Raw genomic sequence first — 24277 nt, 5'->3', positions numbered from 1 at the left:
GTATATAACTGAGACGGTTATTCTCAGTTATCTTCATGAGTATCACTTCTTGGTACAGTGTACTCATTTAAGAGCCTATATCAATACCGGATAGGCCCTCAGTGACAACGGGTGCTCGAATCAAGGGCCATAGATGATATGTCTTAATCTGTCCTGGAACTTCAGCCCAATATGTTTGATCACTAGGATGAAGTTTATATTATTCTTCTGGGGTCGACTGTGGTTTCTCCTTTTTTTAAGAGACATGATCAAGCCTTCTGGGGTGCGTCAAATATGCTCACAAAACCCCCAACCTCAAACCAGAGTGATTGTTGTTGCTTCGATGGTTTGCCATAATCTTTCAAGACTACTGGGTCTCTCCTTTTCATGAAACAACCCCACTCGCTCATAGGTCTGTAATCTCGCATCGACTTGCCGTAGGTCAAGATAGTAGCTTTTAGTCCTATGCCCACCACTAAACATGTCACCAACATGAGGAATGTCGAGTGGCGATTCGTTTGTTGTAGGCTCTGACCAGTAATAAGTGTCTATAAAGAAGGAACCATGCCGATGAGCTTTGCCAATGGTAAGCGAATTCCCAGGATTATTCCAAATGACTGATTTCAACTTTCCTTTGACCGTCAGGGACGCTGATTGCAGCCACCAAAACAGCCCTCATTAGTCGGATGGAGTGGCGTGCAGTTATGAGTTATATAAGAGAACATCGGGCGAAATCCATATACGTTTTGTTCGTTTATCAAGAAACTGACTTCCCCTTTAATGGAGGCCCAAGACCACGACGGTGCTTGCCAAGTTGCCAGTTCCGACTCTCGATTACCGCGCCACAATAGGTCTAGGCAGAGGGTGTTTCGCCACAAGCCCGCTATATAAGTATCGTTGGCCCTCAACGAGTGCATCCTTCTAGCAATTCCTGCTAACGCGGGTAGTTTATCGGTTGTATGGGATAGCTCGCGTCTAGTGTACTCTGTCTCGATATCAGTCCAGCGGAAACTGAAGTCCCTCACATCACTAGATTCGGCAAATGTGACTTTTAAGCTCCCTTTTCCTCGCAGGTGAAGGCATTGACATGCAGTCTGTTCGTTAGATTCCCACAATACTCTCGACGAGTGAAATAAAGAATGCGAGGTGATAACATGCGCTCTTGATAGGCCCATGCTCGCTTGAAAAGGGGCTCGCAATCCCCTGTTGAGTTCATGTCAGTCATAGGCGTACGAGCAAAGGTGCGAAATGCGTGGCGACCGCTAGTACTTAAAACTTCCCGTCCAAGGTCCCATTCATCGTCGGACGTGAAGTACAGACCAGCCCGAGGGTATGGTGCAGCACTGGATGCCAAGGTTATCTAGGCGTTATGATATATTTCTGCCATACGTAGACACTGCTCCCTCCAATCCTCACTGTCGTCTTGCACGATACATAGTGAGTCGATCCACAAATACTTCACACCCAACTGTCGCGTGACATGGATTGCATGCTGAAAGGTGAGGGGAAGTGTCTCCCTCTCGATATCTTGTTGGAATTGCGACAGTGTTGCCTTTTTTAATTGAACCGGACTTCCCTCTGCCCCCCCAACAATAACTGAGGCAAATGTACCGTCCCATTTCGTTGCGTGCCGTTCTGTGTAGTCTTAGCTTCGGAGAATGGTCAGGACTCCCATAAATCTCAAGTACTCGTGATGGTAGCGGAGTTTTGTCCGCAATTTGGCACTTCGGGTGTTGCTTGGTGCAAATGTCCAACTATTGAGATATGTCGGACATTGCAGCGTCGGTTGGTGTATTTCCCACTACATGTCGTCCCACGTCAATCCACCCCAATTTACAGAATCTGTCTAACTCGGGATGACAATTTCTGGACATTGGTTGGTCATAGGGAACCACTGGGCCGATGGGAAACATACCATCTAAGGTGTATAACTGTAGCATGAGACCTGCTTGACAAAAGTCACAGCCCCACTGGACGGACTCGTCAAGTCGAAACCATACGGAGTCAGAAGGATTGTTGCGGTTGCAAGAGCATCCTTTTGAGGCGCGAGCAGAACAAGACGCTTGTTGAAGAATTCTGAACATGACGCACCCAGTGCACTTTGCTGATTTCCGGACGGCTTTTTCAGTCAAAAAATCCGTTTCACAAGTTTTGCAGATTCGCTCATCCAGCTCCAGAGTTTCAAAAGCCAAAGGGGGTCCATGGTCCCTGTCGAACAATCGGTTATAGCCCATAGCTTACGCAGGACAGATTGATTGTGGATGAGCTTGAAGAAAACGGTGAACCGAAGTTCTGAACTGGTCACGTAGGCGACTCGGATGCAATCGAAGATCTGCATGCTAAGCCACTACCTGACAGCCAATCATAACACAATAAACCATGGGCGGGGTATCTCAAGTACTTTGGCAGGTACCGAAGTTGTTCATCATAGACAAGGACTTCGCTTCTTCAGTTGTCACAGCATTGAACGTCACCGCATCAGTAATCCTAGAGAGTAAGCTTGATGAAGACACACAGGGTGGATCGCGTGACTACCAGTTCTTGATATCAATCAGAGATTCTAGTAGTGATCTCAGGCCACGAGGCCAAAGATTTATCAAGCAGACTCCGTCACCAAGATCTGGCTTCCTAATGTTTCATGTAATGATGGTGTTGTCATGTTCGGGCAGCTTGTCGAACTGTCAACCAATCCGGGCAGAATCTGTGTCTCTCATTCTTATGACTCTTATAGTAACTCAACGCATCAAACCCCGTTTGTCTTAGTAGTTCTGCACAACAGCGACTGTTCTGTCTGGTCTGTCGCATAGTATACTTTTGGACCCTTTTACTTGTGCTATTGCATCCCTGATCTTCCTAGTAGCCAAAAACAATATTTCCAACAGCCAGTCTTCGTCTATATTGACTGCCTGGTCATTATCCACGTTTGCATATTTTTGACAAAGCCGAATCTGGCGATGGCATGATAGGGCCACTTAACGCCCGTGCTCTGCTGGTCAGATGGAGCCGGTTTGTTGCCTGATCGCCTGCCCTATGTTGCAGTCTATTGACAGGTATGAGACCGCCATAGATATGGTAAAGAGGGAGAGCTGGAAGGAATACTTACATCGAAGTTTTGGGTATCTATACCAGCTTGACGGTTGTTGTCTCGACATTTTCCCAGAACATTAAAACTCCGAGTTCCGAGCTTTTAGACATAAAGAGTCCTGCTCTCGTATATTCGCCTTGGGTAGCGGTCGGTAGAACGAGAAGACCTAGCATTATACTCTTTTTGCTAGATACTAAAACCATGAACATTCGACTAATCAAATGATCTTCTGACTTATATCTCTGATCAAACCAGACCTGAGCCTTATATCCTACCTCATGTGACGCTAGCGATAAATCAAGCGTGATATCACTCAATATAGCACCTCTTGAATGGCTGTTGAAAGGAAGAAAGCCGCCAACGCTCTCAGAAACACTAAATCCTGTCGATGAGATCTTGCAAGCTTTGGCTGAAAGTAAGACGAACCCGCCAGTGACTTGCCCGTACGGATCCATGGCGAACGATATCTCCGCAGCCAATACTTTTGCTGACTGGGGTCCCAGACCCAGATGACGGTCCTTGCGAAACGCTACCCGGCATGACTGACTTGCCCAACTCCACGATGGAGCCGTATATGTGGTGTTCGTACTAGATTTGTCTCCCTCGCAATTATTGTTGACCCATAGGAGCCCATAGTGAAGGTCTTCCTCCCATAGCCCTGCCAAATATTTCCCGCTTACATTTGTAGAGAAGCGCTTTGCGACTGCCGAGACGGCTACCAGGATGTCATCTTGGTAGGTCAGTGAGCGAGAGCTATAGAGCTCTACCAAGAAATACCATTCACTGTATGCATCGCTTCGCGTCATGGGAGGCTGAGAATAGTTTGTCAAACTGGGACCCATAACGAGCGGGAAAGACTGACGTTCGCCATCTTCGGCTTCATAAAAGTTGGGGGCACAATAGGTGAATCATGTATGTGCCAAAGATGAGAGCCCTACGACTCAATTTCAGTTCCTGGAATGTCCATCCCCGGTCGTTCCAAATCGAGTACCCTACATCGATGGCAAATGGACTTTCTTGGGGGCCACTGTCAAAGAAGCCCATGCCTCGGATTTCTTTGGAGCATTGCAGTCCGGGAACCTTCCTGAGTGAGTACTTACCTGAAACAGAGGGGTCTAAAGATGAATGGAAAGGAATTCTTACTTGAGACGGAGGGCATCGCTTCAGAAACCCGCTCTGGCACGAGTCTCCCTGCGCAGCACAGACAGTCAAGAATGAGTGAGAGTACACATTGGCCATGTTTGCGGACTCTCTTTCCCAGTCACTCTTATCTCCCTGGATGATGCACAGTACATCTACCCATAGATACGGCACTCCTAATGCTCGACAGACCGAAAGTGCGTCCAAGAGCGTTTGCGGCAGTGCTTCAATTGGAATCCTCTGCATATGGCTCTTGAAAGAATCCGTGGTGGTTTTCAGTTGTTGCTCAGCCTCGGTGCGAGAGCCCCAGCAGTAGCTAAGAGCGATGTAACGGGAGTTCCATCCCTCGTTCTTCAGGAGAAATGGTGGATGCATTCTTGAAACTACAAGGCGTGGCTCATGTTGTTCATCACCGACATGAATCAGGCGCGTCGGGAGATAGCATTCCTCTGTATCCAAATCACTTCTGAAGTTGGTGCCTTCCACCATTTCTCTTATTCTTGATATACCAGATTTGGACAATACACTTGACGCAATAGGTCTTCGCATTATGCTCAGCCAATTATAACATGGATCTAACATATCAGCCAGCAGTTGTTGGAATATGGAACATGAGGCCTACCAGCAGGTTCTGCTTGTATACTAAACATCATCTTGCGCTTATGGCCATCATTCAATTTGAAGTACACCAACAACCCATTCATACGGTTAAGGTGATACCCATAACAAAAATCCAAACCAATCTTAAGGATTTCCAATGTGGCGGAATGTAGTTTCTCCTCTTTTCCAACGGCAAGAAATTGCTCTCTCATAAGCGCACACATTCCACATTGCTCTGCTGCAAGTATTGGCAGGTCAGGAAAGGTATCTCTGAGGCTGTACTCGAGAGACAACTTATCGAGGCGCCCAAATTCAGCGTAACGCTTCCCGGTTCTCGATATCTCTACACGGGCGCCTAGAGCCTTGTCGTCAAATTCGAGGACTTTGCACCTTTTACAAAGTGGTGAGTTTGCCGCCATACCGTATGTTTTGGGGAGGTTGCAATATAATTGTTATCTCCATAAAGTCATAAGTGATGAGTGGCTTTCCAGACAGATTGTGCTGTGTGGGGATTTGATTGAGTTGTAATGCAGCTCGTTTGTCAGCGATGATGGGGTAATAGCTGCATGCATGCCTTACTGGAGGAAGAGAACAGACCTTGAGGAATACCTGTCAGGCGATTGATGATCAATTAGACTGTATGTTGGCTCCGACACGCACAGTAAAACAAGAGAGGGCCAATGGCCTAAGGATCTTTGTAGAGCCTCGCATCAGAAGACGCCAAATGTACAAGGGTTGACATAGGCCGATAGCTGGGTAGGCAGTTCTAAAGCCAACCAAAAGCACTCTTCTCTCCTGTGACCTAATCCGTGCATAAATCACAAGTTTTGACCAGTCCATTGTAAAATTAACTGCATTCTTATTCTTTCTCTCATACATATACATACAGAAAAAGGGGATGAATGGCAAACGAGCAAAGATGCAACAAGATGGACCCGGATACGATGAACCTGAAGGCGCTTGTATAGTCTACGGACGCTGATTGGTTCCTCAACTGAATGGACGCTAAGCCCGAATGGGTCATCTGTCGCGAGGTCTCCACTGCGCCTCACATCTATATTCTTTTCTCTGGTTCAACAGAAGCTGAGAGAGGGGACAGAGGTGGATATAAAAGGGTGTCTGGTGGCATGTCCAAACTGATCCCTGCCACTCACTGCTGTACCTCAACCTCCAATACAGGATCCATCTCTATATAAGCAATTTTGATTTCTCCCTCTATACAAGCAATCTATACTGGCACTCAATAAGTGCCCTACCTCTCAGAGCCCTTTGACACAGAAGACAGAAGACTCTGAGAATAATATGTCAACTCTCATCTTTTCCCCAGAGAAGCGCCATATTGCCATCGCCGAGGTGGTTATCTTCTCGCTCATCCAAATCATCCAGTGTACCACCCGGTTCATGCAGGAGTGGAAATACTGGCATCATGACAAGCAGAAATCCGTGCCTCGCTGTATTTTCTACTCGTGGTATGGCTTGATCGGACTAGTGGCACAACGTAAGTGAGATCCTGCTGATGATCATGTTGCGTCGCCCTGACCGTAGAATGCTAGTTCGAATTGCCGGGTCCGGAATGGTGCTCTCAGGCTCCAACGACACGAAAGTAATCATCACAGAGGCAATCCTACAAGGCATTGGCCTTTCCCCATTGTTGTTTGAAGTCAGCCTCGTCATGTTGAGAAGGTCTGTTTCGTCCATTAATCCTTACATCTCAATGCTTTGAGTCTAACGTATGTTCTGTAACAGTGGACAAACAGGTAGAACCGGCCCCGGAAACTCCAGATATCCCAAGACCATCCGCTTCTTACTCCACTTCTTCCGATTCCCCGTATTCTTTGGTATAGTGTTGATCGTGGTGGGAGAAAGTGCTGCCGTCTATGCATGCAAAGTGGTTGGATCTGTGCTGCTCGTTCTTATATTTGCGTTCGGGTGTGGACTGTTTAGCTGGTTGGCTGTGGCCTATCGCTCTGTTCTTCCCAGAGCTGGTCATCGCTGCGTACTACTGGTCCTGGCGGCGCTTCCTTTCTTTGTTGTTAGGATCGCTTATATGTTGCTCGCGCAGTATGGACCGCGAAGGTTTGACCCTGCTAATGGTGATGGGGGTGTTATGGTTGGGATGGGACTATTGATGGAGATTATGATTATGATTATCTTGTTATCGGCGCGTGCAGTGGCAGAGCCGATTAGGGGAAAGGTTGACAGTGGTGTTGACGAGGCTCGCGTATAGATTGATGGTTATCAGCAGAGTCGCTTATTATTCTCATTTACTTTCATGTCATGAGAATAGCAATTAGCATATTTGATGCCCTGAGAGATGTACAAGATTAGATGTAGTAGATATTCACCGTTCATAATTCTGCGGCAGCATAACTTTATAAGTCTTTGAAAGTCGTTGTAACCAACCCTGAACCCACAGCTTCGTCGGAGGGTCCGCAAACTCATTAACCACGAGCAAAGGAAATCCCAGTCGAGAGGGACCTAACATTCCTTGAGCGTTGAATTCAACGGACATGCAGATCTGGTCTCGGTAGTACACAACCATAGCAGCATGTTCGCCGGGGTAGTGACACGCCCCTAGAATCGCATGGATAATCACCATGTACGAATAATACGCGGCGAAGATCGTTGCGGTATCGACATCTGTGAACGAGTACACTATTGGATACAAGGTGTCGCCCATTGATGAAAGGACTTCTGTTGGAAGAGGCGCTGTTTGACTGAACTTGTCATACCAAGTGGACAATTTGTTTTGCATGTCGAGGGCATCGTTTAGAAGCTTAGATGCCTTCAACTGCGTTTTTTCATGCGTTGGATCGGCTTGTCTGAGGTCGAAGAATTGGTGGATGAAGCACGGTATGGTGGTGTAGTAAGCAAAGAGCTCTTCGACTTGGGCAAAGATGACGGCGGGGAAAGTAGAGTCGAATTGTTGTTTCATCACAGATTGCCAATCAGTAGATGTGAGAAAGCATTTCTCTTTTGAGAATAAAGAGTGCATGATCTTTCATTAGTCAGTAAGCGAACTTCGTATGACGATAGTAGTTAAAAGGTGGATGAATCGTACAATCAAACCACGAGAGGCTTTGAGTAAGGTATGATCGAACTCGGTTTGGTAGCTATCACAGCCTCTAAGCTTAACAAGCTGACTTAACCCATTGGCGTGTTTTATCCAGCATGTCGAGTCATGTGCATTGGCGAAGAGCTTGAGAGTTTTAGACCAGTTACAGCGCTGCGTTATGGAGAACTCACTTCATAGAAGCACTGAAGCAGAACGGCACATAGAATCTCAGATGAGAGACTTTCCGTCGGGTTGTACAGAGATCGCTGGAGCCTGTTCAGGGCTTCCACGTATGTGGACCTGGCATACATGACAGCTTGCTTATTCTCCGTCATCATACCAATGTGATGTGCAACAAAGCATCTGATAGAGGCATCCAGAGTTGTATTTCTTCCATATATAGCGGGAAGGAAGGTAAACCAGCGAGTGGTTGTATAAGTTGAAGAGGCAGGAAATGGTTGGGAGACATCACCAATTAAGATATCAAGACTCTGCATTACATTCGTGTCTGCAGATCTCAACCACAATGAACTGGCCCTCCGAGCGAGGGATTGCTGCATAGCCTGACTGGCCTTTCCTGAACTGATGTCTACGAGATGCGTGTCATCCACCGCTGTTTTCGACCCCGGACGCCGTTTGGAGCGATGCGGCTTCCCCGCGACGAACTTGAAGCCTCGGTCGTATCCGGGGCAGGGTCTTCCGTATTTCGCGCATCTCGCGCATCCAGGGAGCCCCTCGTCACACTGTAACTCTAATATCAGTCATCAATGCAGCGACGGCTTCAGAGTACCAGAACACCGACCTTCACACGACGCTGCACACAGAGCAAGCAACCGTTACTTCGAGGCACTCCCATTTTCTGGAATCTTGAGATAGATATCAGTGAAGACCATGTCGGACACTTTTCACGAGATATGAATACGAGGCACAAAGCCAAGCAATGGCTGACTTCGTTTTGTGCTGCAGTGAATCTTAGTCAGCAGAACAATTTATTCTCTTATGTATTCTTAGTGCATAGACATATATAGGTCTGATATGGTATTTGTATAGTTAGTATATTGTAAGAGACAGTGTATTGTATTATAGAGTATCGCCAGATCTCAGCGGATATATACTAGACTGGCCCACTTAATACAGGATAGATGATAGCCAATTATTGAAAGTCCCATAGGCATATGGTCATTTTATATGCTTTGTTTTGCTGGGATACGTCTCTCAGTTTGGCCAGAAGACTTACTCTTCTCAAGTGCGGTGCGCACACCACGTTTTCCATTTCAAGGTTGAACAAATATGCTACTACCAAACGTGGTAATGATTGCCAGGAAGGTTCACTGAGATAGGGTGCGAAAAGATCTGTAAGCGAACTAAATCTGCAAGCCCCTCATTTTACTCAGCAATAAGCGGGGTATTCCCAGAGCCCATCGCTTATAAAAGGTTGGTCCTGTATCGAGGATTGCTGAGACAAAAGAAGATTCTCATTTTATGCTTCTGTTAAGAAAATTACTGTACGACGTGGTGTATGACTTGAGATTGACTCTGTTTCAGGGAAGAGTTTTTGTCGATTCTTAATTTGATTAACCGACCTTTCTCTTTGCAACTCTTGATCTCGGACGTTCCCTCTCTACAAATATGTCTTCTGGGGTAGGGGTCGATAATGACTGCCAAACAAAGTTTCTTGAAATGAAACTTCGGCAAAAATATCGATATGTCATCTACAGACTGAGCGCAGACAACAAGGAAATTGTGGTTGACAAAACAGGAAGCATTGACTCCACCTATGACGATTTCATTGGGGATCTTTCCGAACATGAGTGTCGATGGGCAGTGTATGACTTTGAACCCAAACTAGATGGGGATCGTCAAATAAGGAAGCTGGTATTCATAAGCTGGTTTGTTCACTTCAAAGCAATATGATTACATACAATGATCTAACTATTGCTAAAAGGTGTCCGGATGTTGCTCATATAAGGTCAAAAATGATTTTTACCAGCAACAAAGATACGTTGCGCAGGCAACTAGTTGGAATCGGATTGGATATATCCGGAACAGAATTCAGTGAGATTTCTTTCGAAACTAGTATGTCATTAGAAGATATAAAAAGATGCCTTGCCCTAGGTTACAAGTCGCTAACTTGATCTTAGTCTTGGAAAAAGTCAAGTGAAGCATTCGTCCTTGAATAGGCGGTCTAATAGCTGCTAATACCAAGGAGAATCACTGCCTGAGGTTATTACGAGCCTTTGAAGAAGCTTTTGCATTCTATTGACTTTCAGTCTGAACTCTTATAATCTGTGTCGGCATTAGACTTCCTATCTCTAGTAGTTATCAAAACCTATAGTAAGGATTAACTCTCGCAAGTAGGTCAAGACCAGCCATTAGCGACAAAAAGACGACAACGGCTGGTACTCGGATCTTATATTTCAAGAATTGGCGGGCTTAGAAGCCAGATGGTTTGGTCTAACAGCTTCTGCTATAGCTGCTGGGCGGGGATTTAGGATCATGTATGGCTGAGACCGTTGCGCCAGGCCTGATCACGGTGCCGAGAGCGACAACTCATTAAACAAAGGCATAACACCCTTCCTACCTTTGGCCGTAGTCCCCGGAAGACCCCCAGTATCTATGTCCACGCCCATATTAGGTTTACCTAGATCGGAATAAAGAGTGCCTGGTTACGAAAAACAACCCGTTGTCACACATTCCCAGGAAGCACTCCCTGAATCATTACATTATAGTCCTAGCCTTGACCCGCAAAGGCGTGGAAAACAGCCATTATCGCATCATCAAGTATGGAACCCAAGGCTGAGTAGACTTGTGCGCTATAGCTACGTTTCTCACTATCTGTAATCATTCCACAGGTGGATGCGAATCCCAGGCCGTCTCTTAAATAATTGTAGCCGCATGTGCAGGTATATACCTTCCTAGTGTGTTAGCTCGGCGCTGCAATGGATGACATCTGCTACACGTTTCTTTCTTTCTTTCTTTCTTTCTTTTTTTTTTCCGTTGCCTTTTCGCTTATCTTTGCCTTTTAACTTCATTCCACAGATTCCATAGGTGACTAATAATCTCGAGTGTGTTGTACCTCGTATCTCATGCGATATTAGGGTTGCGTTTGGCAAACAAGTGGGCCAGAACAGCTTTGGGAGAAGAGTACACGAACATTGCATGTCTATAAACGAAGACTGCCCTACGCAGACTCCAGCTCAAATGATATTTCCTGATTCATGAGCTATTTCTACATTTTCCATTGAAGAAGTAGGCTGGATAGGTCACATGACGGCCAGGACCCAAGGGACGGACATTAGTAAAGACCGAGAGGGATTCTCGGGAGATGGAAACACCCGAGCTGACGTTCTCTAACGCCTGTTAAAGCCCGAGACGGCCCCCATAGTCCGAGACTTGCGTCACGACATCTCCTCGCCTCTAACAGTGTCATCGATCCTGGGTAGAGTGAGATCCTCAACCGCCCGCCAAGTACTCCGGAAATAATGTCGACGCAGGACTGCATGACCTTACACTCTCTGGCGGCGGTGTCCCCACGATCTGCTACGAGGCCGCCGCGGGTCCTTTCGTGTGTGCTGTGCCAGCAGCGTAAAGTCAGGTGTAATCGCGAATTCCCGTGTGTCAACTGCACTAGAGCTGGCGTTCAATGCATTCCTGCCACTGGTGTGCGCCAGCGGCGTCGCAGGTTCCCCGAGCGAGAGCTGCTGGAGCGCCTGCGACGCTACGAGGCCCTGCTCCGTCAGAACAATATCCCATTCGACCCACTACACACACCTATAGGAGAAGGGCCGTGCCAAAGCGAGAATCCCAGGGGATCTAGCACCCCAGACGGAACAGCAGACTCCACTGTGGGAACGAATCAACTGTCGAACGAGCAGAAAACAGTAAAATGTGAATATTCAAACGAGGCCAAGTGAGGGTGACCTTTAGAATATATGCCTTAGATGACTAACCACCTTCAGAAATTTTTGGTATCTCATGAATCAAATGGTATGACTATGTAGATCAGAGGGTTCATGTTCCGCTGACAATGTAGAAATAGTCTCTAGGTCCTGGGGATGAGAACAATGATGATGAGGACACCGATGAAAACGATAGCAACCACCCACAAGAGGATGTGCATGAGGATGTGGTTAATAAGGCGTGGGATCAGATATATCAAAGCCACGAGCAAAACGTTCTCTTTGGTTCCTGTAACACAAATGTCGATATCTCTACTCTACACCCAGATCAGATCCAGATCTTCCGGCTGTGGCAGGTCTACTTGGATAATGTGAACCCTCTGCTCAAAGTCACTCATATACCTACGCTGCAACCACGGATTATTGATGCTGCTGGCGACGTGGCAAATATCAGCCCTACATTGGACGCACTAATGTTCAGTATATATTGCGTATCCATATTGAGCCTTGGCGAAGATGAATGTCATGCCATTTTGAGGACGCCGAGGGAGCATCTTCTGAAAAGATATCAGTTTGCATGCCAACAAGCTCTTCTGAAATGTGGGATTTTATGTACCGGTAGTGTTGAGTGCTTGACAGCATTATACTTGTACTTGGTAAGCGCACCGAATGACAATCTTGCCCGTGCCCCTCTAATACTCACAGGTCTCGGTCAGACCCAGTACAGACCCGCGGTCTGTATCCTCAATTCTTGGTGTTGCTATCCGCATCGCACAACGCATGGGCATTGAAAACGAGACAACCAATGCCAGATGCACTGCTCTGGAAGGTGAAATGCGCCGAAGGCTGTGGTGGTCGCTAATCCTTTTCGACAATCGTATCTCCGAAATTTCAGGTCACAAGACCACAATGCTTACTCCCACCTGGGACTGTAGGGTTCCCCTGAACGCGAATGACTTTGATATTCGGCCAGAAATGAAAATCTTGCCACAAAGTCACGATGAACCCACCGAGGCCCTTTTCACTGTCGTCCGCAGCAAAATGGGCGACTTCATGCGCCAGAGCGCTTTCCACCTCGACTTTACCAACCCATCCCTGAAGGCTATCATTAAAGATACTCCGCACGGCGCCGACCCAGAAGGAGACAGAATGACAGCTTTTGAGAGGATGATAGAGAATCGATATCTTAGGTTATGCAATCCAGAGAACCCGCTTCACTTCATGACTATTTGGACGACGCGTGGCCAGCTTGCCAAGAACCGCCTCTTGGAACATTATTCAAAATATGCATCCGTGCAGCAGACAGACGAGCAGCGCGATATCGCTATCTCACACGCTTTAATTATCATCGAGTGCGATACGAAGCTCATGACCTCTCCTCTGACGAAAGGGTACCGTTGGCTTACGGACTTTCACTTCCCATTTCCCGCATACATCTATATTTTGAAAGACTTGCGGAAGAGACCTACTGTGGAGCATGCCGATAGGATCTGGAGGACCATGAGCGATAACTGCGAAGCTCGCTTCAAGGATATGCAAAAGGTGAACCCGTTTTTTGAATCCTTCGCCAAAATTGTACTCGAGGCCTGGGAGGCGCGTGAGGCGGTATTCAGACCAATAAACAAGCCACTACAGCCACCATTGATTGTCTTGAACGTCAAACGAGTGGCGCAGACAACAGGAGGTATACAACGAAGCGACCTAAAACAGCCCATAGTCGGATCGAATGTGAACACTGACCATCTGCCAATGACTATGCCGATGGACTTTGGTGCCCATGACTTGCTCTACAGTACGGAAGGTCATGACTTTCCGGGGCCGGATCTTGGGGGCTACCCTGATATACCTGGACAGGCGACAATGGATGTGGAGGTGAACCAGTCAGACTGGACTACAATAGATTGGTATCCGATGCATTCCCAGAACTGGTGAGCTGTTGGAATGGAATCCAACTTGTTTTATTAGTGATGATTATAAATACCATAGAATGGCTAGTCAAGGAAGCAATAATGTGTCGAAAATCGCTTCCCTTGAACACTACGTTTAATGTGCGAGCAAATTCTGTAGGAGCTTGTGTGATAGAACTGCTGCTACTCCAATTCTAACCTAACTCCTAGTATTCACTTAGTATAGAGTGATAAGAAGACCTCTTGGCTGTACAGTAGAACAATAGCATATGGTCATAACCGTGATATTAATTAAAGCGTAACCGCCTCTAACTTTGAGCTTGTTTCTGTATCTATATTGTACGCAGCTTATTGATCATCATGTACATCAAAAGGAAGTACGTGAAAATAGTGTCTTTGAAATAATCGTAGCAAGAAAATGTAGAAGGCGAAGAAAGACCCTTCACAGATAGCCGCAGACACAGTTAAACATATGCACGACGTTTAGCCGGCTTCCCAGACCGACAACTTCCTTATCTTGACCAATAATATCCCAGCCACACTGGTAAAAATAGTAAAACTGCAAGAATGCCATATCTCCAATATTCAACTGGAATATATGACCCTGTGCTCGTGGAGGGATGGGTAGTAGTCGATGTCGATGTCGCACCGGGGTCCGAGACACTGCTCGAAGTAGACGAAGAGCTTGAAGCAGAAGAGGATTGCACTGAACTGGAAGCAATCGATGTTGGCAAAGGGCTAGAAGCCGAGCTTAGGACCGGGTTCAAGAGCACGAGATTTGCCGTACTCCTATATAAGGAATTTTTACCACACCCGGGACTCGATTCCGAACCAGGGTCCGTAAGTATCTGAGTATATTGGCTCACTGCCAACTTTTGTAGATCAATTGGAGTGAGGAAAATCGACTGCCCAACAACCGCTCCATCGCACAATCCGTCCAATGCGCCAAGGGCGTTTCCGACAGCGACTAGGATACTCGTAATTGAAGAGGTGCCGGTAGCTGCTCCAGCCGCTCCGATAGCAGTGCCGATTGCGTTGATTAGCTCTGTCAAGAATCAGTGTCTCGTGCCGTGTCATCGTCAAGGAGATCTTTTCCAGGTGCAGTTCTAGATGTGTTTAACTATACTTACTGGTCCCATCTGCTCCAGCAGCATCGTGTTTGTTCACAAGTGAATAAGAGATTTCGATATCCGCACTATCGGGGGCAGTGAATTCGATGGCGAAGTTGTCTGGTTGAAAGCTCACTGGGTCGGACCCCCCTTGGTCACCTAGTAACTTAATAACCGAAGCTGGGGTAACGCCGGTTCCATTCACATATATAGCACCAAGAAGGGTATCTTTATGGGGGCTTCGAGTTATAACCACATCAACATCTGAGATCCAGAATTTATAATCTCCAGCATATACCGTAGCAAATGTGAAATAGAAAAAGAAAGCGAGACGAGTAAAGAAAGTCATAGTTCCCATGAAAATACTCATGAATTGGGAATATCAGGAAATAATGTTAGTGCTGGTTCCTTTTTCTTGATGAATATTTATGTCCTAGTGGAAGGCCATAAAAGTCTGTTATGGTATAGAAGGACTGTAGATTAATGAGGATTCTATGAATTGCAAGGCTCGAGAAAGCGTCATACTTATGTTCTGAGCCTCTCCGTTGGTCTAAAAATATTAATTATATATGTAGCTTGATGACGAGTACATAATCCTTGAATGAGCAATATTGTTCTAGTCACTGTCATACGACTTCAGCCGGTGAATCAGGAAATCTTCGACCTCAGAGTTCAATGTTCTGGACTAGTGACAGGTCACAGCTCAGATACCTTTAATGAGCCTACCAGCGGGCTCCAGCTACTCAGATTCGGCAAAGATATCCACTAGACGGCTCGAACGAATAATTGGGGACATGCTGTCGGGTTATGGTTGGGATTTTCGTCCGACGTATCACTACAGATGGGAGGAAGTTAAGCTTTGGAGAGATGCAGACGACCTAGAACTACATATAGAAATAGCACTAAGCTCAATTACATATGAACTATATATGATACATGTTAACGCCTTACTAAAAGATACTTTGATTACTACAAATAAAACTTCCCTACACTAGTAGGCCCGCCCAACCTGTATATAGACCACCATGCTGAGGACATGTTGAGGATACAACAATGGCCCCTCCCCTAGGCACATTAATGAGCATATGACCTCCCTATAGAATAGATTGAGGTCAAGCTTTACGCATCCGTGGTTTGAACCTTGTCCAAAGTCTAGCCGGCTCTCTGATGGACCACTAACGGCGGCTGCTGCTCCCGTCTCGCCACTACTCTCGTATCGAACTCTATGCGATAAGAACAAGGTCTAGGCTGGGTGCCTAGGGAGCTATGACCAACTTAATTGATTCAATACGCTTCCCTCGTAAACTCCATTGAGACATGGACCTGCACCATATAAAGGACATCGCGAGCAGGATAGTACTTCCACTCGATCCAGAACAATTCTCCTCTCAACCAACTAAACCATACAAGATAAATAAAAATGTCCTTCCGCACCACCCCAGTATTCCTAACCACAACCAAAGGCTGGGAACAAGCACGCATCCACCCAGCCCTAGCCTGGATGGAAAAATGCACGATCGCCTGGGACACCCGCGAAAGCTGGTCAACCCCCTGGTCCGACTGGGTCACGGACGATTACACATACATCAAACCCAACGGAGAACGGTTCACGGGTGGTGAAACCGCCTGGGAGGCGTCTAAGGCTGATTACAGTGCATTCAAGCTATCACACCACGAACCGAAGTGGGTGTGTGTTGCGGAGAAGGTGGATGGGTGGGAGTTTGTCGGTGAGGCGACACTTTTCATTGATCTTCCGAAGGAAGGTATCAAGAAAGCGGTAGATTTGGAGGGGAGGCGGTGGGATTTGGGGGTGGAGTGCATGTTTCGGTTTAATTTTGTCAAGGATTGGACTGCTAAGCATGATGGGATTAGGATTAGGAGTATGCAGATTTATAGTGATAGTGGGCCGGTTGTGGGGGAGATGTTGAGGAGGGGGATTATGAAGACGGAGGATCTTGTGAGATGAAGGCTTTGAATTCAGTAGTTATTTATGAGTAAGGAGGTTGATTCAGGGAAGTAACTGTGTTTTGTGTTTGCGCGGATTAGTTGTATTATTCCAGAGAAGGGTGCCATGTCTATACATAGTAAAGAAAATATCTCCTGAATATGATACTAGAGCTCAGGCATGTTCAGAACTTACCTATTTTTCTAAGTTAGAGGATACATACCATGACTCATACGGGGGAGAGTAGCCTTTAAAACGTGAGGTCTTATGCGGTTGACAACCTGATGGACAAGACTTTCCCTTATCTAGAAGACTTCAGGGTTCAATTATATAGAAACCCTAGATTTATGGAGGCAATGACTGACTTTGTAAGCTCTCCAATGGGATATGGACAGCATCCTTGCCGCCGTATGCGTTGGGCCAAGCTTCATATATGTGTAAAGCCCGCCATTTGCAAGGATACCTATTGAGGTTCATTGTAAAGCATACACATCCCTAAGCAGCTCGCCAGACCGCACGCTGTCATATAGCTCCGCTAATACCCCAGAGCTGCGCGGGAAGGCGTACACAAAGCCCTAGCTATGCTGAGTCTAAACAAAAAGAAATTCATTATCTATTACTAAATATTCATTAAGTCTCCTACAAAGGCGAGACTATCCCGTTGATCATCACAAAGTCGCGCATATTCTAAAAGCAGCCGATAAACGTAGATCTGCATATCCTCCTGGCGCAGGACCTTCTCAGCCCAGCTCTTGCCATCCATAGCAATTTTCTCCGCCTGCTTGTCATGCCTATCGCGTCCCTTGTATCCCATAAAATACTGTAAAATGCCGTAAACATCCATATAGAGGGAGTCCATGGGCACAAAGTGCGCCCAGGGAATCAGTCGTGAATCATGCCATTCTTTGTAAACTGTTGCTTTGATAGGTAATGACGTGGAGAGTAGGAACGCACGGTACCGTCCACTAAAGGAATTGCCATCTACATCGGGCAGATATTTGAAAGCGTATTGTTCCTTCATGGGCATTCCTTTGACGAGCTTAAAGTAGGGGTCAGTATAAGAGCAATGTGGACTGCCTTCGAGCGGAAAACAGCAGAGATCCAGGAATCCCAGGTCGCAATGCTTATTCAAGAACTCAGGAAGTGCACCATCCAGACCCGCTGTCACTTGATAGTACTGGTAATCGGGTAGACGGAAGTTGATCCCATGAGACGATCCATTGGTCAGCGCGACTTCTGTGCCATTCAGCATCGATACCAGTCTGTGTCGTTGGTATCCCGTCCAGGTGTCGACACGGTTGCGACCGCCGCTTGCAATTCCACGCCAGAAAACGATATCCTTCTTCTTGGACCACGGGCCGCCATGGTTGCTTTTTCCGCCAGAATAAGTAGGGTTGTCTTCCCAGTACACCGCGGGTGGTATAAGGATCTCGTTGTTAACGGTTAGCTTTGAACCCCCGAATAACGGGATCAATTCGTGTGTGGTAGATGTAGTGGTAGGTTCGATAAAGCTACCATGTAATGCCTGCAGCTCCGCCCGCCAGCAGGGGTCCTTGGAGCGCTCAAAGTCTCTCACATATCCATTTTCAGAGAAGGAGTTACGGTAGTTGAAGAATTCGGCTGGAGGGTTGGCAAAATCAACTTTTTGGATATTGCTGGTGCGTCCGGGGCTCTCGGGAGGACATGCACCGCGCATGATATCCCAGAAAGGCTTGTCAGCTCCCTGGAATGCGGGAGGCGAGTATTCCGCAGACTGTTCCTCGGATGACAGAGTCATATACTGATCAACGGCCATCCTTGGATCGAGTTGTTGTTGAAGATCGCGGTCTTTGGCGCGATATTCTGAGACGGTCTCCCATGGGACGATGATGCGCGGTTCGTCCATACCATTCAGTGGGATGTCCATATCAGGTAGAAACTCCTGGATAGTCGAGATCATATCCATCCAGACCTCGAGCCAGTTGACGCCAGTATGACCGACAGAGGACAGTGTATGGTTGCGAATAATGATACGTGGATCTGAGTGAGTTGCATGGCGCCGAATTACTTGAGGGTCCAACCCCCAGTATGGACTCAAGTCATCATATATCTGATCGAACAGGTCTTCGATGAGTACTGCCTTTTTCTGTTTCGCAAAGGTAAACCACTGATCGAAGCCGGGCGGCGGGTGACGGCCTCTTCGGTCTCGATATTGCTTGGTTGCATCAGCTAGGGAATCCACGCGCTTCGACAGTAAATGATCCCATTTCGCTTGGGCATCGCGAATTAATCCATCGATCGGATGCGGCGCAGCCTCGTCGAAATCGGGTCGTTGAGCTCCTTCTGTCTCCGCGGAGCCGCGAATGACGCTCGGGACAGGGAGAAGGTTAAGGTAGAAGCCGTTGACGATGGCGAGAAGAACGATACCCGAGACGACCAGAAAGATGTACCGGCGTTTAAGCAGCTGTGGCAGCGGAATCATGGCAGAGATGCTGTCGGAGCAGGCTCAGACAGATAGAGAGAGGGTGGAAGGTCAGACCCTTCAGGGTCTGGGTAAGGGACTGATTGTCATGGTGGATATGTCGCAATCAGCAGTTAAGCTGAGAGCCCCAGAGGCGACAATTTACAACCAATTATGGACAAAGATCAATGATTAACGGGGGTGTTCATTATCGATGAGGTTTAGTGGGTGCTCTGGTTCGTTCGCCGGTTGGTTCAGGGCCAGATAAACCACGCTGAATAATTACGGAAATATGGAGTTGGGGAAATTAAATTTGTTAGTCATGTCCTTACGGTGGGACGCCCTCGTGGAACCTCCCAAATATAATGGTGTTAGAAAGTTTCTTCTGTCCTGTTCGAGTCTATTCCCCGACATCGTGGGGGTGAGATATCAAACCCTGAGCATAGGGCATAAGGCGATGCATCCCTACCTTCTGTCATAATAGCAGGGCTGGATGCATAACAAACTCGGAAAGGGTTTGGAAAAAGTACTGAAAGGAAAGATGAGCAAAAAATGATTAAAAAAAACAATAAATAAAAAAGGAAGACGAAAATTGTGAAAGGTGGGTAACCCTATCTAAAAGCAGTCAAGATCAACGGTACCTGGTTGTGGAACGCTGTGGGTCACTTAACTGTTTGAACGGGGACCACTATAACTCTCCGATATCGCCTGAATCCTGCAGTACAGAGGAACCTTGTAGGCAAATGGGATTGGCTTGATGTCCTACCTGACTTGACTACAAGGCTACACATGTACCTGTCAGCATGTCAGCATTGGCGCCCCAGTTTAATTTGAGTGTCCTCGTGGTATCCTTGTCGGCTCGGTCCGTGAGACCTCTTGTAGAAAATTTTCTTGATCGGTCTGGCCCCTGGGAGGCTGATTGGTAGTGACCTCGCCTAGAATTTCTAGGACGCATGCGGATTTGAGGGATAGGAAAGAGATCCGAGCGGAAACGAACTGACAAGCAAGCACGGGGTATGGCTTGAGATGATGTTGATTTGCCTGGCATCCCTTAGAAACCGTGCGTAGTCAGAATAGCCAGGCCTAATTCGGGGAGCGTCGTACAAGAGTTGGTGAACTAATCATTGTAAATACTCTCTCAACTGAAAGGGTAGGGATCTTATAGAAGTGTCAAGTTGAAAATGAACAAGATCTCTGCATGAAAGCTGTCACTTTAGACTATTCCCCAGGCTTCGAGAAAACAAAGAAAACGGAACGGAACCAAGGAAACGAGCATTACTAGCGGTAAATGCTGCAGATAAGGAGTACCAGCTGGGACGATTTATCCCATCTATTGGCGGATGTTCATGCAATCTGACGACGAGCCCCATCGTGTCAGGAAAACTTCTCCACGCCTTACCAACCAATGGGAGGCCGTGAATAACTGTTAATATGCTATTGTCCATGTCCTGCTGGTGGTGTATGTACGGATCAATAGACTCCAGCAAAAGCATTATGGAGCTAAAACGGTCTAGAAATTCCTTCTGCTTCGATAAGAAAACACATTTTCGTCAGACACACTGAACAGGATCTTCGACTCACTCGCATGTAGTACTCCTTATGCTGATATGTTTTACAGAGAGGCTCGTGGAGCTCCTATGCCAACTCAGCTAGCTGATCATTATTATTCTCGGTCGATCGCGGGTCGTGGTTTGCTGTGCTCTCTCCAGCCCCACAACTCATACATTGACACGACTTGAACAGATTTCATTCTACGAGGCTCAGACTCAAAGAGACAATCGAAGGTAAACAGGTCCGTGTGTGGATCGAAGTCTAGCATAGACCATGGAGTTATACAACCACAGCCGGGATGCTCCTTGCAGCGAAGCCCGGCTTTACTCCATAGATGAAGGACTGTGGAGAGAAGCGACTTGGCCCCCATTTTCGCAAGTTCACGCCCTAAAAATGGTCTAAAAAGTGATTAAACGAGATGGCCAATCCTGTTAGACTCCTTGCCATTTTTCTTCGAGCCATCATGTTCCTCAACGCGCGTCGTCAATCCTCATCAGCATATGTTAGGGTGCGGAGACGATGTCAGTGTCACAAACTCAGTGGACGGGGTGCTGAATCGGATGGCATCGCATTGATGACATCTGAATATTCATAAAGATCTATGAACCAAGCTTTTCCAACTAAAGTCGTACAAGTGTTCTTCTGTACTTGTAAGCATAGCTTAAACTATTCCTTGTAAAGACTAGGGACCGACACTTCATGCAACTCCGGAGCACCGCCCCAAAGCTTTTTTTTTATCTAACAGCATTGACCTTCACTGAGGTAAGCCTTAGCGTCAGGATTCGTACTTACGTTGTTGCGAGCCTCCCCTAATTTCAAATCTCTGAGACGGCAGACCCCTGTGTTGTGAGCTCCAGCGATCGTCAGTACTCCTGCGGTGACTATAGCCAGCCGCGTTGGAAACTTCAATATGGCCGGGGTGGTTCTATTCACCCTCTATTTATATACACTGACACAGTATGCTCTCGCGGCGGAGACAAACTGCAGTCGCATATTCCATTCTGGTAGGTCACAGTTGCCACTCCTATATCAGCCGAACTGACGTCCTGCTCAGCCGTCATCAGCAATGGAAAACTTTACATCGATGGCGGTGAAATGCACACCAGGTGGCCGAACGAAACGATCACTACGAAGCCAAGTGCGAATCTCCTATCCCTGTTTACGACATTGAATTAACGTCCCCACAGTTGATGACCTCGAGACCATTGATTTAACAAAATCCTGGGTCAACTCGGACACCGATTTGTACACTTACATCCCAAAGCCCCTCGCTAACAATACTGCGATATACCTGGATGAGGGGGCCGCCTGGTCGGATGGTGACAACCTCTTCTTCTACGGGGGCTATGTCAGTGGAGTAAATGGTCCTTCGGTCTCTCCTCTCGGAACATGGAAATACAACATCGCATCCAACGAATGGACTCATAGCGGATTTTCGGGTGCTGCACTGGTACGACTTTGTCAGGGAGGTGCAGTCCAGTCTTCGAGCAAGGCCTATTACCTCGGTGGCTCCTTAAACCCCTGAGGCAACCCCAGCTTTGCCGGCACCGCGGGAGCGGATGTATACATGGACCCGGGATTGATTACACTCGATATGGATAAACAAGAATGGACAAACGCATCAACTGCCGTTATGAATGAATGGGGAACCATAGGCGACGGATATACGAGCCTGCTTGAATCGGCTGGAGAGGAGGGCGCCATAGTAGCCTTTGGCGGGTATAAATATTCAGTTGGCCAGACGCTGTCCTATTTGGCCTATAGGCAAAATGAGACAATTCATCGGGTATGAAACCTAGTCCTGAATCATTCATCGCTAATGTCTCCAGAACTCCATGGAAACGGTCCGTGTCTACGACATCTCGGAGCAGAAATGGTACACTCAGCAAACCTCTGGTGATGTTCCCGGCTGGCGAATGTCGGGCTGTACGGTTGTTGCTCCTGCCCAGGATCTATCATCATATTCAATGTAAGTTGGCTAGCCTCCTAATACAACCAGCAGTGACTTTTTTAATGCTAATCGATACTGCAATTATGTATTCGGCGGAATGGCAAACACGACAGCGCTGTCAGATGGCAATGTCTACGTTCTCTCAGTGCCTTCATTCCGGTGGATTCGGGTTACTGATGACAACAGCATCCGTATTAAACACAAATGTGTCCGGCCTCAGAATAATACCATGATAGTGGTTGGAGGCAATACCCCAGTCACGAATCGAGAATATGACCCTTTACCACAGAACTGCGACAGTGCTACGTTTGCCAACGGGATAGGCATCTTCGACCTACACTCCCTCTCGTGGATGTCTAACTATAATGCAAGCTATAACGATGCCTATAGAATCCCTTCTAAGGTCTCCGACGTTATCGGCGGGAGGTACGTTAACTTCATCCCTCAGAAACTTCCCCTCACCAAGGATACTGGTATTAACCAACCAATAGTGAAACTGGCGGAGCGACAGTAGTTTCGCCCAAGGATGGATTCAATAGTACCAGTATGGAAAGTTTATTTAAGAAACGAAACAACGCCACGGATTCCGGTATTTCATCGACGTCGACTTCCAGTACAACTGGACAAAGCTCCAGTGGATCTAAGAAAAGCCTATCCGGCGGCGGTATTGCCGGAGTGACGGTTGGCTGCGTTGCTGGTGTGGGCTTGATCGCGGGCCTTGCATGGTTCCTCGCCCGAAGACACCGAAAAGCAAAAGCTGCGAGTAGCACTCGACTGGCATGGCAGAGCGACGCATCGGCTATTCCACCACTGGAAAGCCCTCAGAAAGAGCTGTATGGTAGCGGACCAGAGGTCTATGAGATGGGAGTCAGGGATCAAGCTCGCTTCGAGATGCCAGCCGAGAATATGGCTATGGAAATGCCCGCCGAGGGGATCAAACGATGATCAGTTTAATCGAATCCTTCCGGTGCAGCCACCCAGCAAATTGATCATATCCACTATAAGGGCCACCTTTCTGGTGCAAAGCTTGCCCTAGTAAAGTATGGAAATCCAGAACGTGCACCTGGGAATAGGGTACTTTCGCATCCACGACGAGATAGTGTGCCGATGCCAAGGCGGCTATTCCACTACCAAGAATCCATGCCTCTGTGTCCTCTGGTTTGCGTCTCTTCAGGCTAGTTTTGAGTTGGGCACAAGCTTTCGGCATGTCCAGCTTAGCAGTGACGCAGAAAGGGTTACGCGCATTAGCGTTGAGTTGAAAATTCTCAACCAACGGTATGAGGCAAACCTTGCATAATCGGTACAAGGGTATCTCTTGAAGAATTGGTTCATCTCATTTATTCTTTGAACGTCTCCAGTGGCCTGATCACCAAGGAGTGTAGTGATGGGCCATGACATCATGACTCTAGATATACGTCCCCAGTAAGGACGCTTTTTTAACTTCACTTGGCGTATAGCATACATGGAAATGATCTGTGGGTTCAGTTGCTAAAGTGTAACCATAGACCGGATTTCATTCTGCATACAACTGTCGGACTTTTTTGGCCGAACATTTTGCGAGCGATCTTTTATGCGGTCTATTGAAACAAGCATGTATCGGGCAACACTTTCATATT

General features: G+C 47.1%; 11 protein-coding genes across 11 annotated transcripts; 6 read left to right on the top strand and 5 right to left on the bottom strand.

Annotated features, from left to right (window-relative positions):
* Nucleotides 1–495: 495 nt before the first annotated feature.
* Nucleotides 496–1443, bottom strand: F9C07_1016987 (uncharacterized protein). The gene has a single exon (XM_071507358.1). It carries the CDS (start codon nucleotides 1152–1154, stop codon nucleotides 621–623), a length of 534 nt encoding a protein of 177 aa, XP_071365542.1. The 5' UTR covers nucleotides 1155–1443; the 3' UTR covers nucleotides 496–620.
* A 1656-nt stretch (nucleotides 1444–3099) lies between these two features.
* F9C07_2208557 (heterokaryon incompatibility protein-domain-containing protein) lies at nucleotides 3100–5644 on the bottom strand (the record flags this gene model as incomplete). Its single annotated transcript, XM_071509646.1, has 5 exons — nucleotides 3100–3941; nucleotides 4165–4779; nucleotides 4827–5194; nucleotides 5226–5413; nucleotides 5465–5644. 5 exons carry the CDS (start codon nucleotides 5642–5644, stop codon nucleotides 3100–3102), a joined length of 2193 nt encoding a protein of 730 aa, XP_071365541.1.
* A 462-nt stretch (nucleotides 5645–6106) lies between these two features.
* F9C07_417 (uncharacterized protein) lies at nucleotides 6107–7031 on the top strand (the record flags this gene model as incomplete). Its single annotated transcript, XM_041284328.1, has 3 exons — nucleotides 6107–6302; nucleotides 6358–6487; nucleotides 6551–7031. 3 exons carry the CDS (start codon nucleotides 6107–6109, stop codon nucleotides 7029–7031), a joined length of 807 nt encoding a protein of 268 aa, XP_041141463.1.
* On the bottom strand, nucleotides 6268–8811 carry F9C07_2135183 (C6 zinc finger domain protein). Its single transcript, XM_071509138.1, has 6 exons — nucleotides 8662–8811; nucleotides 8051–8602; nucleotides 7866–8003; nucleotides 7150–7802; nucleotides 6345–7071; nucleotides 6268–6289 (listed from the first exon to the last, which is right to left on the bottom strand). Exons 1-5 carry the CDS (start codon nucleotides 8713–8715, stop codon nucleotides 7065–7067), a joined length of 1404 nt encoding a protein of 467 aa, XP_071365540.1. The 5' UTR covers nucleotides 8716–8811; the 3' UTR covers nucleotides 6268–6289; nucleotides 6345–7064.
* A 533-nt stretch (nucleotides 8812–9344) lies between these two features.
* F9C07_1017041 (cofilin) lies at nucleotides 9345–10397 on the top strand. Its single transcript, XM_071507359.1, has 3 exons — nucleotides 9345–9748; nucleotides 9805–9935; nucleotides 10001–10397. Exons 1-3 carry the CDS (start codon nucleotides 9489–9491, stop codon nucleotides 10018–10020), a joined length of 411 nt encoding a protein of 136 aa, XP_071365539.1. The 5' UTR covers nucleotides 9345–9488; the 3' UTR covers nucleotides 10021–10397.
* Nucleotides 10398–11341: 944 nt separating this feature from the next.
* On the top strand, nucleotides 11342–13690 carry F9C07_2058339 (fungal-specific transcription factor domain protein; the record flags this gene model as incomplete). The annotated part of the gene is made up of 5 exons (XM_071508611.1): nucleotides 11342–11424; nucleotides 11491–11769; nucleotides 11819–11846; nucleotides 11899–12238; nucleotides 12486–13690. 5 exons carry the CDS (start codon nucleotides 11342–11344, stop codon nucleotides 13688–13690), a joined length of 1935 nt encoding a protein of 644 aa, XP_071365538.1.
* Nucleotides 13691–14250: 560 nt separating this feature from the next.
* F9C07_413 (uncharacterized protein) lies at nucleotides 14251–15132 on the bottom strand (the record flags this gene model as incomplete). Its single annotated transcript, XM_041288876.2, has 3 exons — nucleotides 14251–14403; nucleotides 14532–14710; nucleotides 14796–15132. The coding sequence occupies 3 exons, from the start codon at nucleotides 15130–15132 to the stop codon at nucleotides 14251–14253; spliced, it is 669 nt and encodes a 222-aa protein (XP_041141466.2).
* Nucleotides 15133–16074: 942 nt separating this feature from the next.
* F9C07_2278850 (uncharacterized protein) lies at nucleotides 16075–16897 on the top strand. The gene has a single exon (XM_041284338.2). It carries the CDS (start codon nucleotides 16195–16197, stop codon nucleotides 16738–16740), a length of 546 nt encoding a protein of 181 aa, XP_041141467.1. The 5' UTR covers nucleotides 16075–16194; the 3' UTR covers nucleotides 16741–16897.
* A 404-nt stretch (nucleotides 16898–17301) lies between these two features.
* F9C07_2278849 (endoplasmic reticulum-resident kdel protein) lies at nucleotides 17302–20410 on the bottom strand. The gene is made up of 2 exons (XM_041284339.2): nucleotides 20264–20410; nucleotides 17302–20200 (listed from the first exon to the last, which is right to left on the bottom strand). Exon 2 carries the CDS (start codon nucleotides 19178–19180, stop codon nucleotides 17339–17341), a length of 1842 nt encoding a protein of 613 aa, XP_041141468.1. The 5' UTR covers nucleotides 19181–20200; nucleotides 20264–20410; the 3' UTR covers nucleotides 17302–17338.
* Nucleotides 20411–21382: 972 nt separating this feature from the next.
* On the top strand, nucleotides 21383–22235 carry F9C07_2278848 (kelch repeat protein; the record flags this gene model as incomplete). The annotated part of the gene is made up of 3 exons (XM_071510335.1): nucleotides 21383–21714; nucleotides 21765–21848; nucleotides 21898–22235. Exons 1-3 carry the CDS (start codon nucleotides 21621–21623, stop codon nucleotides 22233–22235), a joined length of 516 nt encoding a protein of 171 aa, XP_071365537.1. The 5' UTR covers nucleotides 21383–21620.
* A 69-nt stretch (nucleotides 22236–22304) lies between these two features.
* Nucleotides 22305–23606, top strand: F9C07_2227283 (uncharacterized protein; the record flags this gene model as incomplete). The annotated part of the gene is made up of 4 exons (XM_071509796.1): nucleotides 22305–22496; nucleotides 22540–22679; nucleotides 22713–23087; nucleotides 23153–23606. The coding sequence occupies 4 exons, from the start codon at nucleotides 22305–22307 to the stop codon at nucleotides 23604–23606; spliced, it is 1161 nt and encodes a 386-aa protein (XP_071365536.1).
* Nucleotides 23607–24277: the final 671 nt, after the last annotated feature.

This window comes from Aspergillus flavus, chromosome 1 (genome assembly GCF_009017415.1).
Source record: "Aspergillus flavus chromosome 1, complete sequence".
Lineage (NCBI taxonomy): Eukaryota > Fungi > Ascomycota > Eurotiomycetes > Eurotiales > Aspergillaceae > Aspergillus > Aspergillus flavus.
This window is presented reverse-complemented; position numbering and strand designations above follow the sequence as displayed.

Coding starts and splice junctions, on each gene's coding strand:
- F9C07_1016987 (XM_071507358.1), bottom strand. CDS start 1,154: ATGGGCCTATCAAGAGCGCATGTTATCACCTCGCATTCTTTATTTCAC.
- F9C07_2135183 (XM_071509138.1), bottom strand. CDS start 8,715: ATGGGAGTGCCTCGAAGTAACGGTTGCTTGCTCTGTGTGCAGCGTCGT. Junction 8,603..8,661: donor GTGTGCAGCGTCGTGTGAAG/GTCGGTGTTCTG, acceptor TTAGAGTTACAG/TGTGACGAGGGGCTCCCTGG. Junction 8,004..8,050: donor TGCTTCAGTGCTTCTATGAA/GTGAGTTCTCCA, acceptor AAAACTCTCAAG/CTCTTCGCCAATGCACATGA.
- F9C07_1017041 (XM_071507359.1), top strand. CDS start 9,489: ATGTCTTCTGGGGTAGGGGTCGATAATGACTGCCAAACAAAGTTTCTT. Junction 9,749..9,804: donor AAGCTGGTATTCATAAGCTG/GTTTGTTCACTT, acceptor TATTGCTAAAAG/GTGTCCGGATGTTGCTCATA. Junction 9,936..10,000: donor TGAGATTTCTTTCGAAACTA/GTATGTCATTAG, acceptor ACTTGATCTTAG/TCTTGGAAAAAGTCAAGTGA.
- F9C07_2278850 (XM_041284338.2), top strand. CDS start 16,195: ATGTCCTTCCGCACCACCCCAGTATTCCTAACCACAACCAAAGGCTGG.
- F9C07_2278849 (XM_041284339.2), bottom strand. CDS start 19,180: ATGATTCCGCTGCCACAGCTGCTTAAACGCCGGTACATCTTTCTGGTC.